Source organism: Apostichopus japonicus, chromosome 12 (assembly GCF_037975245.1).
Source record: "Apostichopus japonicus isolate 1M-3 chromosome 12, ASM3797524v1, whole genome shotgun sequence".
In the NCBI taxonomy this organism is placed as follows: Eukaryota; Metazoa; Echinodermata; class Holothuroidea; order Aspidochirotida; family Stichopodidae; genus Apostichopus; species Apostichopus japonicus.
The window spans coordinates 11,994,626-12,007,704 of record NC_092572.1 but is presented as its reverse complement, the minus strand read 5'-3'; the positions used below and the strand labels follow the sequence as shown (position 1 = coordinate 12,007,704).

The 13,079-nt window shown below is 37.6% G+C and overlaps 1 protein-coding gene across 7 annotated transcripts in view; it reads left to right on the top strand.

Annotated features, from left to right (window-relative positions):
• The first annotated feature begins 1,743 nt into the window (after positions 1 to 1,743).
• LOC139976763 (AMP deaminase 2-like) overlaps positions 1,744 to 13,079 on the top strand; it is a 61,385-nt gene continuing 50,049 nt past the window's right edge. For 4 of the 7 annotated variants that reach the window (XM_071985502.1, XM_071985501.1, XM_071985499.1 and 1 more), the window contains exon 1: positions 11,567 to 11,701. In XM_071985502.1, the coding sequence (XP_071841603.1) occupies positions 11,638 to 11,701 (64 nt within the window). In that variant the 5' untranslated portion in view covers positions 11,567 to 11,637. Of the gene's footprint in view, positions 2,336 to 7,207; positions 7,371 to 10,114; positions 11,702 to 13,079 lie in introns of those variants that run through there. The other 3 variants (XM_071985503.1, XM_071985506.1, XM_071985504.1) reach the window with 3 other exon arrangements.

The window sequence follows — 13,079 nt, the reverse complement described above, 5'->3', positions numbered from 1 at the left end:
GTTGTCAGCATCATCTTTCTTCGGAAATTTGCTTGTTTTTTGCTCATTTTAGTGAACACATCCTGTCACGGTTACTCTATTATACTGAGGAAAATTCTTGCGGTTTGTGTGGCCAGGAGGATTCGTCCGTCAATTGATGAGCATGTCCTCCCCATTACCCAAACTGCCTACACTTCAGGACTTTGCACAGCTGAACTTGTCTTGTCTTTTAAAGTGCTAGCAGAAAAAGCTATAACATCCATAGGTTACACTATAAATCTATTGATGCTAGATATGAGCAAGGCGTTCGACACAATTCAAAGAGGATCCTTGCTAACTGACCTAGAACAGGTTCTTGACAACGATGAACTTCACCTGATATCACTACTAATCGATAACGTCTCCTACACCGTCAAATTTGAGGGCAAACTAAGACTTCCTTTTAACACTAACATTGGTTCACCACAAGGAGATAGTGCAAGTGCACTATTTTTTATAACTTATCTAGCCAACTCTTTGAAATCAGATGCAGTTATCCTGCCATCGCAGTTAGTTGATCATGATTACAGCACTACCACCACTAATTCTTTTTTCACAGTAGACCAACAATACGCTGATGATATCTCTTGGGCATCAACTGGTCAGCATATACTGCAAGACATCGAAAAACGAGTCTCTGACAAACTGGCAGTAAGAAATCTGAAAATCAATTGCACAAAAACTGAGAAATTTACAATCACAAGAAAAGGAAATGACAGTTGGAAGAAATGTAAATATGTTGGAAGCTTGCTGGGATCCGAAGAAGACATTAACAGAAGAATTGGTATAACCAACGGTGCTTTCAACACACTGTCAAGCATTTTTAAAAGCAAAAACATAAGCCGGAACATTAAGCTTAGGATTTTTGAGACTTTATTAAAGAGCAGTTTTTTGTACAATTGCGAACTGTTGGGCACAACGAAGGATCTTGATCGCAAAATTGACACTTTTCAAAGGAGACTACTTCGAAATATTCTCAACATTAGATGGACCAATAATAATTGGTTATCAAATGATGAGCTCTAGCCTCTACAACGAAACTAACCAAACACCAAAACACCAACAACACCAACAACACAAACACCAAAAACACCAAAAAACACCAAAACACCAACAACACATAAACCAAACACCAAACTAACCACCACAGCCTAGTGGTTAACGCCGGCGTTTCCCAGTCATGAGATCTCCGGTTCGATTCCCCGCCAACAGCAATGTGTGTCGTCTGGCAAGGGTGTTGTTCAATAACAACTTCCCGACATGGACGTTAAATGAATGTGTGCCGAGAGATTGGCTTCGGTCAGCTTGCGAGTCTACAAGCCTCCATGGCTTCTTTCGCGAGTTCCTGCTTGCGGGAAGATCACATATACATACATACCTTGGTCATCGATAGTCGCACATAGAAGATTGAGATTTTTCGGTCATATAGCAAGACTTCAAGAGGACGCTCCAGCAAAGGTTGCTTTAAGAGAAGCACTGAGACATACTGCTAAATCAGTTGGAAGGCCCGTGACTACATTGCTTGGAAAAATAAAGTCGCAATTCAAGGACATTAATATTAACAATTTCGAAGAAGCAATAAACCTTGCGCAAGATCGTGATACGTGGCGGAGGTTAATCACTGAGCATGTCGGATAGACGAGACTCAACTTACTACTACTACTAGTAATAATTCTTCCATGGGACGAACTATGAGAGCGCCATCTCTTCAACCAGCTGATTGGCCGCTTACGCAATATTTACCGAAACAGGTCAATTGATTGCACAATGATAAGCTATTCCCAGCGTTTCAAGGTACAGAAGACATTGCAGACTTAGTACCAGTCATCAGAAATCACTTAAGATTACATTATTGAAACAAAGCTTCCAATCGAACCTAGATGTACGCCCAAACAAAAGGAACTTCTGAGATCTTTAGTTAGGCCTTACGTTGTTGAAACTATATTGTTTGCTTTGTCTGCATTATACTGCCTACACTACAGTACCGTCCAGGGTCAAAATCAGTGTAGCCTAAACGGTATAGGCCTAGAATCAGTATCAATCACTATCTATACTAGGCTAAAACTGTAAAACTAAAGCCTAGTGTTACCATTATCACCATATATAGTAAATCATAACTAACAAACAAAGCAAATAGCCCTCATTTGGAGTAATATACTGTAGCAAACGTCTTTGATTTGAGCTATATTGTTATTGCCATAACTCGCCTAGTGCATACCTCAAGACAATACTGGACAGCATAACAACATGGAAAAGAGTGGACAGTCATCCCAGAATCATGTGTCAACAAAGGTGACATTTGAAGCTGCTGCAAAAGGTGAGCCATTCAATTTCAGTAGCCACTATAGGCCCTACTGTATGTCCTAACATTGCCCCTATAAACAGCAGGTACCTACTACAGTAGCTAAATTGAATAACTTTTAAGTTAGCCTAATGGCTGGCTCTTGGTTGGCTCTTCATTATTGCCTAGGATACATAAACCTAGGCAAAGTAAGGCTAAGGTACCTATTATTTAGTGACCTGTTGTGCATTGAAACAGTTTACTTTTGAGATACAATTATTATTTTGAGTTATATTTAGACATTTAACTATAAATACTGTGTGACGCGAAGGCAATATGACAATGGTAATAAAGCCTACCACACAATGTATTTCTGACAAGTTACCAAATATCGTACAAAATATCTCTCCTTCATTAAACGATCAATCAACAGCCACTATTTGATCAATTAATTCCTGAGAAAAGTTGAAAGTCGTAACCTAAGTTATAAATTCATAGTCCCGTAATGGCAATAAAAATGAGGATATTCTGCAATTCTGTAGAGGGTGATGTCATATATCGGTCCTTACAGTGTATTCGATATCGCTCTGCCTCGTAATGCCAGGGGCGTTGCCAGGTTTTTCAAAGTTGTAGGCACGACTATCTGAGCGTAGCGCCACCATCGGTTGGCACGGAGCGAACAAGACAATTGTTGGGTTTACAAATCCCCCAGATGGCCGGGAACGGCCCTTCCCGAGTGTTCATTCTGGTTCCCTGGCCTCTTGCTAACTTGAGACACCTCATTCAATATCACTTTTAAACCCAAAAAAGAAACAAGTTAAAATAGTACATGATTCAATACTACATAATGTATTTAAAATTAACAAGGTACATGTACAGAGTAGTCGACTTCTGATACTTATACAAAGATAGGCCAGAAATATCTTTGATACAACTATTGCCAGTAATTGTCTTTGATACAACTGTAGCTAGTAAATGTTTATCAAAAAGGCTGTTTTGGAACTTGGAACGCCGATCGTGACAACAACAGGCAACAAAGTGCTGCAGCTCTATAAAGTCTGTTAATCAACGATAGGCTTATTTGACTGTGGAATGTTTCTCAACTGAAATATTATCTGCGTAAATGGGTTCTTAACTAGATGTTAAAAAACTGACAAGATCAGATCCTAGTGTTTTTCGGCGGGTAGAGTGTTGAATGAAACGGCACGCGATAGAAATGACAGCCTAGATGACAGAAGAATAGGTCACCCAATTTAGCCATATTCTAGCTACGTTCATTTCAATAGTTTTTCCTGTCTATACTCTTAAACTCGTCCAGCAAGCTTATGGATTTGAATTATGGGTGTTTTTAAAAAAAAGATAACTTGGCCAAAAAAGTGTAGGCCCGGGCCTACACTGCTACGTACTGGCTACGCCCCTGAATGCGTGTGGTCTATCCGTTTACAGATCTCCAAAGAATTTTTTTTTTCAAAAGTCCTTGTCTTCTACACTTACAATCAAAAAGATCTTGTCTTCTACACTTACGAGAAGAATCCCAGGTATACATCAATTATATATATTCCATTTCCAGAGAGACTTGTATACAATTTACTTTAGCTCAGTCGATGTGTTTGAAAATACCTCAAAGATGCTCCCTGATTGGTTGATGATTAGTCGTGTGTATAGTTGCTAAACGAAAGGTGGGAAACAGGTCGTTGCTGAATCATGCTAGTTATGAGCGGTAAAAATCATATATGTTAGTTTGATAATGTCACTATTTGTGAATAAGGGAATGTACAGGTACTTTGCCAGAAGAGTCTGTCATATTTCTGGAAGAAGTTCCTTCATTTGAACTTTTATAATCACTTCAGACATTTTGAAGCTTACAACAATATACAGAGTGTACTCCTACTGTACTGTAGGTGTTAATCTTCTTTTGTATTTATTTTTTCAAGAATAAATCATTACCCATCAAAAGCAAGATATTCCACACTTTGCAGGTACTAGCAAAACACTCAAAATGTGAAAGTTATATTTTTGTATTAGAAACAATCACTGAGTGTTTAAAGAAGGAAAAAAGTACAAAATATGTTCAGAAAGATCAAATGGCAACCCCTGATGCAACACAGTATATGTGTGGTGTGTGTTTGTATGCAGGACGCGTTCTTTCAAACATTTGCCAGGTAATACAGCATGCTTAATATCCACAAGAAATTCACAAGAAATTCACTGTGACTCAAAACAGGGTTACTTTATATATATTTTCCATTTTAAGAAAGCATTGTAACTTCTCCCTTTGCTACAAGCATCCATGTCTGATGCATATTGTTTGATTTGGATTCCCTTCAGCCTCACTTTGTTCAGCCACAAGCCACCCCCCCAGTGGCGGAGCTAGGGGTAATGGTCAAGGGTGGCGAGCATGGTATGTAGGGGCGCTTTCGACACTATCTAAGCGGAGCGCCACCACAGGTTGGCGCGAAGCGTACAGACATTTTTTGAGTACAGATACTCCCTAGATTGCCGGAAATGACCCTTTCCTGGCCTTGCTAATTTGCAGATAAACAAAGAATAAATAGGTGTCATCGCCAACAAAATGTGACAAATGTCAATAGGTACAGTAGATGAGAAAAAAGTCAATAATCGCGAATATGTAAAAAGTGGTAAAAAGCTGAAAAGGGCGCCAGCAGTCCATTTGAGTCCGTCAAGGGGAGCATCCTCCCCCTGACTGTACTGTATGGACGCTCCGCCACTGCATCCCCCCCCCCCCCTCCCCAACTTCATTCCCTGTCTCTTCATTCATCTAAAAGAGCTCACTAGTGGCAAAATGGAATGTGGTCATACTAAATTCTAATCAAGGTACATGACCTCATCTTATAATGCAGTACATATAGGAATTAGTGTTATAGCACCCCCACATGAGTCAGAGTGGATCACAGACCTAACTATAAGTGTACATTCTTACCCTGATAATGCACATAATACAATATACATATACATGCACAGAACATTACTAGTATGTGCAGCACCCTTCAGGAGAGCATCTTCATGGTAGTCTTCGAATAATGAAATTGCTCAATTTCAAATCTGCAGATGTAAAAGCACCCTGCCAAGTGGAATGATACAGTTCAATGTTCAATGTTGAGTAATATAAAATTTGTAAAAAACTTAAAGGGCCTGATGTTTCGATTCTGGCCGGATCTTCTTCAGAGGCTAACTGAAACAAATACATACTAAGACTTAAATAAGAGACACGGATGGACTGACAGTAATTTACCTTTGTTGCTTATTTAGCAGTTTGCTAACAGATCTTTCTTTTAGTATCAAAGTTTCTGCATTAAGGAAGAAAGAAATGAAAAGAAAAGAATATATCTTTGTATTTCATTCCTTGTTGTAACAGTAAACACACAGGGTTCAGAGTCAAATTTCCGATAACCACAATCCCAGAGTATTCTTTAGAATACTGAAGTACTATATACTGCCTTGACAAACACTTGGTTTATGAAACTTACACAATTATTTTCAATTTTTGTCTCCCCTTTCACTGTGCAGTGTATTGAGATTCTGTAGCATTGTTGCTCTACTGAAGTTATTTGTTCTTATATTCATTTCCTTTGACAGGGAGTGGTACTCACACATTCAAATGTTATTAAAACCAACCTTGGGAACATAAACCCAATCAATAGATCATAGAACTACCGCACCAAGCATGTACTTATTATGTACAGGATTATTCATACTTGTTAACTGTACTATTATTGCAGTATTTATCTTTATATCACACTATGTGTTATTACTGAGTGTCTGTATCTTAATTCTTATGTTGAGCTATAATAGTTCAAGTAATATGTCAGTTAGTTATATTTTCTTAATAATAATTGTTTGTCTAGAACTAAAAAATTACATTCTTGACGTATTCCTTTCCATATCCAACATTCTCTTTCCACTCTTGAACCTGTAAAAGTAAGTTGGCCTGACGTTTCGATCCTAGCAGGATCTTCTTAAGAGCCTAAATGACAAGTACAAAAACACGCACAGGATACAGACAGGTTAATGAGCAGGGTGAACACAAAGAGATAGATGTAAGGGGATTAGTGGACAAGGGATGGAGAGAAGAAAGAAAGAAACCAACAGGGGGAAAGGAGAGGTATTGTGCGTGTTTTTGTACCTTCTGTTACTGTTACTTGTCATGCAGCCTCTGAAAAAGATCCTGCTTGGATCGAAACGTCAGGCCAACTTACCTTCAATCATTCTCTTACACAGGCTCTCTAGTGGATAAGCAGTTTGCTAACAGTTTTATTTTATTTTGATTCACTCTTAAACCTCTCCATTCTCAGCAAAAGAAATCAGCCAAAAACTTGGAACGTCAAATCAACTTAGGAATTCAGACATTTTGATGATAATTGAGTACAGTGATTATTCTCACTATAAAACTGTGTAAACTAACTTTGTTCTGTGTGTTCTCTGTTTGCAAATTAAATTTACAAATTAAATACATGATTGGTGTACAGAAAAAGACAGGATGTATCGGATTATCCCCAAAGCTGTTTCTATTATGTGTCAAATGTCAAATAATGTGAAATGCAATATATATATATAGTTATATAGTTATGTATATTATTGTAATTACCTCCTAAATAAACATGTTAGAGTAGCAGCATGTCTAAAACAGCCTACAGGTACCAGCTGTAAAGTATCACATCCTTGAACCTTACTGTACATACATACTGTACACACAATGGATATATGTGACCTAGAAGTCATGAGTGGTCTGTTGAAATACTCTTTGAAGCATCCAATTCCTGTATGTCTGACAAAGTGTCAACACAGGAAACAGGACGCTTGACAAGCTGGACATCTATAGAACTATAATAAACCTAGAGTTCAGTGCATGATATACAGTACATATATACTGTTAGAGATCATTTAGCCCTCCGTAACCAGCTAAAACTATGCTTCTTCTACCATGTGTCAATAAAGCATAGTTTGATTGAAAGCATATTGGAATTGCTGTAATTATTAGTTAAGAGTGTTCACTTGTTGAAATGAAGACCAAGAGCTATAAGGGTGGTCCATTAATACTTAGGAGGCGCAGGTAAAGTACTGCTTGAACCTATTTGTTTTAAAAATCAAAACATTTGCCTGACAACATTTTTTCCTTGGCGAGGGGAAAGTCAAATATTTTGGGACGAGAGCTTGCCCCCCCCTCTCCCCACCCTGCCTCAGTCTCTGTGGCTTTACAGTCAACCTGAAATTTTTATTCATGGAGTTTACAAGTACATTGTTCGTAGTGTAATGAAATGTACCTGTGTTATTATTCACTCGAAGGAACAGCAAATGTTTGTGATTGCATAACCAGATAATTATCTAGCTTTTCAGTCATTCCAGGTCATCTGAATTAGCCCAGTGAAATAATTCAGAGAGATAATATTGTACAGTACAAGAATGACTTCAGGTTAACAAGTTAGGTTTGAAATATCACATATATATCAATACAAAAGGAAAATTAAAATGCAGGCAACTTAGGTCCTACTGTACAGTAGCTCTGATTTGGTCTTTATGATAATTGTCTGCTAAAAGTCGCAGAATAATTTATCCGGTTTCACACTGCAAAATGCCAGCAAAATCAACAAATTTGCTATACAAGTGCACAGATGCATATATTGCAGTTTTTTGTGTGTTTGGACATGGGAACCATAATATAGATCAGGGTTGTCCAACCTACGGCCCGCGGGCCACAGTCCAGCCCGCCGCAGGTTTGCGTCCGGCCCGCCGCAGGGTTGCGTCCGGCCCACCAGAGATGCTCTATGGTGCGAAATTTTAGTGAGCAAATTTATTGATAACGATTTGAAGCTATATAATCAATCATTCGAACCTTCTGGGTCCAAAAAACTGCATACAGGTCAGTTTGTGTGACACTCTCTCAGCGGACGGGGGGGGGGGGGGGGCGGCTGCACTTTATTCATCTGTTTTATCAGGAAGGAAAATAAATCAGTGCGCTCCGCGCGCAGTGCTCACTGTGTTGCCAAATCGAAAAATCGAGCGTAGGATTCATGCGGCCCCCTCCTTCATCATAATCATTCCATGTGGCCCTCCTCTGCAAAAGGTTGGACAACCCTGATATAGATGATACAACATTCAGAGCCTTCAAGAACAGCTAAGCATAGAGCGCGCAGTCTTTGAAGAGTAGATTATTCCCTGAATGTACCTGACAGTACAGTACTGTAAGCCGCATTACTAGGAGGCTCTATAAAAGACCTCAGTACTCTAATAATAATAATTATAATATATAAATGAGACTTATATAGCGCCAAATCAGTAGACAAAAGTCACTGCTCAAGGCGCTTTACAAAGAAAGTAGATTAATTTACAAAAGAACAAGTGAAAAGATGGGTCTTAAGTAGACTTTTGAATGTAGAAATGTTTGAGTGCTCATGTTTGAATGTGATCTGGTAACTTGTTCCAGAGATAAGAGCCAGAGTATTCAAAGCTTCTGTAACCATAGGTTCCTAAACATGGTTTAGGAACAGTTCAATACACTTTGTTGGAGGAACGAAGTGTGCGAGTTGGAAGAGAAGTTGCGACAGGTACACAGGCTGTTCCAGATGATGAGCACAAAAGGTGAGAAGAAGTAGTTTATACTGAAATTCTGTAGCTGATAGGGAGCCAATCTACTGGATAAAGCTTGCTCTTCAGTCCAGCCATGCATGCTGTAACTATTCATGTACACTCTGTCAACAGCATTGACATACAGTATCTATAGACATGAGCCATGCTGTATGCATATAAGCTCAACTCTGTACCTTGTAAATTATCCTCACCAAACCCCCACTATACTATATCTTGCCATCTTAATAATCCTTATACCCCTGGACGAAAATCTATAAACTTGAATAAACCTTTATGTCTCTTACCAAAATTGGTAATACAATCATTGATAATATTTCAAGAAAACTTGTGGCAGCAGTTGCTTCTAAAGGTTGTAACACACAATTAATTTACAAATAATACAGTTTACTATGTACCGGACACATAGCATTGCAGAGATCAATACTACACAATTTAAACACTATGCTGTACAGTACATAGTTAAACGTGCTCTGCATTGTTATGCTTTGCATTGCTGTAGTCTGCTTATTCTTAACTAGAACATTATAGGAAAGATAAGATATCTAAAAACCTTGCAATCATCATCATCATCATCATCATCATCATCATCATCATCATCATCATCATCATCATCATCATCATCATCATCATCATCATCATCATCATCATCATCATCATCATCATCATCATCATCATCATCATCATCATCATCATCATCATCATCATCATCATCATTTTTTAAATCTAAAATCCACCAAAATCAGGGTCAGGAATATATAAGGTAATTTGTCATAAGTTTGCAAATTATGAAAGGATAAAAACAGTGAACTGAGATTCATGGGACACAAAACGCTGAACTTATGTTTTGACTTTAGAAGTGATACAACTTCAGCAAACTTGATGCCACCTGGCACCCCATCTTGTTATGTCTAATGGATATTCCAGAGTGATGCAAAATTTAGCTTTTAGGAGAGTTATTTGTTCTTGTACAGTAGGAGACTCTTGGTTTGTCCTGATTACTTTTTGACTGTTAGTTAAAAAGGTTTACTGTCGTCAATTGACTGTTTGATATTGACTGTTAAAGGTATTCTTCAGAAGGAAAAGCACCAGGTGGTATTGAATTCCAGACCTTTATACGGGTACTCTTTGGAGCTGTAATTGGAGGTTTTAAGTTCCTAGTTTTGCAGTACTGATTAATATGTCCATAGAGTTTACAAGCAGTCCAAGTTTACATACAGTAAATGTACATTAATGTCCATTATATCTGTACAGTGTGTTCAAGTTTGTTTTGCTTATAGTGTTCAATTTTAATCTGGATGTTTTTACCACACATTGCTTGTTTGTTGCATTTGGATATGTTCTTATTAGATAGATCTGTCTACTTGGCTAATTCGACACATTTAGCCTACCTTTAGTGATCATGTTGTGATTGTTCATGGACAACGACTGCTGTTTTCACGCAGGCCTGCCATTCTTGTACTGTAGGTAGCAAATTGGAAATGAAGTTTATTTGTTATAAATTGGAGATTGTCTTCTACAGGTATATTGTCTGAGCTATATTTCATCGTCATCTTTACCTCAGAATTTTGTTGGAATGATCAAAGTTATTAGGTTAGTCTTAAAGATGTTTTCAGGATATTGGTTCAGTGTTTGTTTGGAATAGCCTCCGTTTTTCGTACATGGAATATGTTTGTTCGGTTTTCTCGCTTGCAACAACTCCCTTCCTGTAGATAAATGTTTCCTGTAGTCATCCAAGAATTTGTTTCCTTCTTCTCTGGCTGTCATATTGCTTCCCATAACCACATGTATTTCTCAATCAAAAGATGAAGTGTTTTCTAATCATAAAAAAAAAAATCAGTTAAATTTTGTGGACTTTTTATTATGAGTTCCTTTTTTTATAATTTCAAACTTGAACAACGTCGATAGCTGGAAAAATTAAATTGTTACTGTTCGGTCGTTAGATTGGTCTGCTGTTTAACAACGTTCACCGATTCAAGCTTTTCCTCTTTCGTTAGAATTTCCCCCTCTACCGTGCCTCATATTACTTGTATTCTTCGTGGGATCAAGATCTGTTTCATTTACACCCCCACAGGTTTTGATTGGATACTCTCATTGCTTTCTTACTCCATAAATGTCTGAATTCTTGTTAAAATCCCAGTGTAATTTTAGGCAGAGATGTTTCTTTACAGAGATTGCCACAATCAGAAATATAGGTCTCAACTAGAGATGTACACAGTACACATGTATGTATGAGTTGCCACTTGGTGTACAGTACTACTGTATCGGAGCTGTTTGTTCTCGGAAGTTCAGCATGTATTAAACGCCACACACACAAGAATTTGTTTCAAAACCAGAAACGTTTAGAATTATTAATAGTCTCTCCTATGGACCGTTAAATTCTCTTTTTAACTAGGTCTGAAGTTTTTTTTTTTTCTTTTTCTTATTTTTTGTATCAGGGATGCCACTTTTGTGACTCAATTGTCCTAAGCAAATAACTCTTGCTATTTATTTACTTGAGCGTGAAAGCTCCTTCTACTACTTCCACCTTTAGTGTACTGTATACATGTAACGCTACAAACCACCGGTCCCTGGATAAACTGTATAAGGAACAAACTTGTGTGGGTAAACACAATGTTTTATTCCATACATGCAGTCACTATTACTCTGTAATCTACTGTATAGGTGCCTCCAGAATATACATACTCTACTTATGTTTGGAGGTTTTTCTGATCATTTTTAAATATTGGAGAGAAATGGCGACTCCAAAAACACCGAGGAGTGATGAGGACGAAGCTGTCAGCAAAAGGGTTCGCTTTGGTAAGTACCGTCTATTACACAGATACAATGTGAATTTATTGTGACTGATTTTGGTACAGGGTAGATATATACTGTATGCTTGAACAGGAAAACACTGTCCAAGTGATATAACACATACATATTAACATGCAGTACTACTGTATAGATATAAACTAGATTTTCAGAGAGGGGGTTCAAGATTCTTTACCCGGACCACAACATCTGCCAATACAAGCAGTGCATGTCAGATTTATCAAAGTGAAATTTGAACTTTGACGGTCAAGGAAATAAGAATTGTTCTCACAACGTTTGGTCTTCTGCAAGTCATTTTAATTGGATCCTATAGAGAAGGAATTTGAAGATTTTAACATAGCTCTTACAGTGAGAGATTATATATAATGACTAATTTTCAGAGTGGTACATTTCCCCACCCTCTTCCCCCCCCCACCCATCATTCCCCCACCCACTTAACTCTTCAAACCATGTATACTCTCAACAAATTTCTATGTAAGATTTTGAATATAATTATGCCAATTAATAGAAAAACCTGCCTATAAGCTTGACTTTGCTATTTGCAGATTTGACATGAAATCAACAGATCATTTTCTGTTTCCTTTCTGATTTTCAAGTGCTTCAACCTCCCCCCCCCTCCCCCTTCTATTTAAAGTTAATGTATATCCCTAAAATCTCACTGCATATAGTGTGTACTTTTACTCTAATTAATATTGCATTGTAATGTTCTTTGGCGTTTCAACTTCAGCCTTGATTAGCAGCAAAACCGTGAATGGTTAACAAATTCAGGATAGTTACGTACATGCATAAATTATCCAGTTCTGTAGGTCAGTCAGATTTACCATTGAAGTTATAATCTCATCAGTACTGGCCCCAAATGTTTAGCCTGCTAAAAGGTTCTATATAAGTTTCTTAAAAGTACTTTCCTAGTGCTTCTGCACCTCAAGGTTACCTCCAGACATTGAGGATTGTTAAATTAAACTTGATAATTAAATGTTCCATTGTGAGGAGAAATACTATAGTATAGTAGTACAATAGTAGTAAACTGGTGGTTGCCAATATATCATAGGTGACCATAATTTAAATTTTTAGCATAATTGGGGTCAATGCATATATTTCACATATCGCAGGTCCCAGTAACGGACAAATCATATCGCAAGTCCCAGTAACGGACAAATCATTTTCAGTCTTTGAAGAACTATCATCTCATATTATGTAGTCTGGTAAAGTCACACCATGAAAACATGGATAGCTTGTACTGTAGGTACATGCAATATATACTGTAAATTCAAAGGTAGGTGATTAATAATGAAAAGAAGACATTCCCTGTAAATATCTCAGATATGAGATTTCAATATACAGGTAAGAACTATTTACATTGGGATAC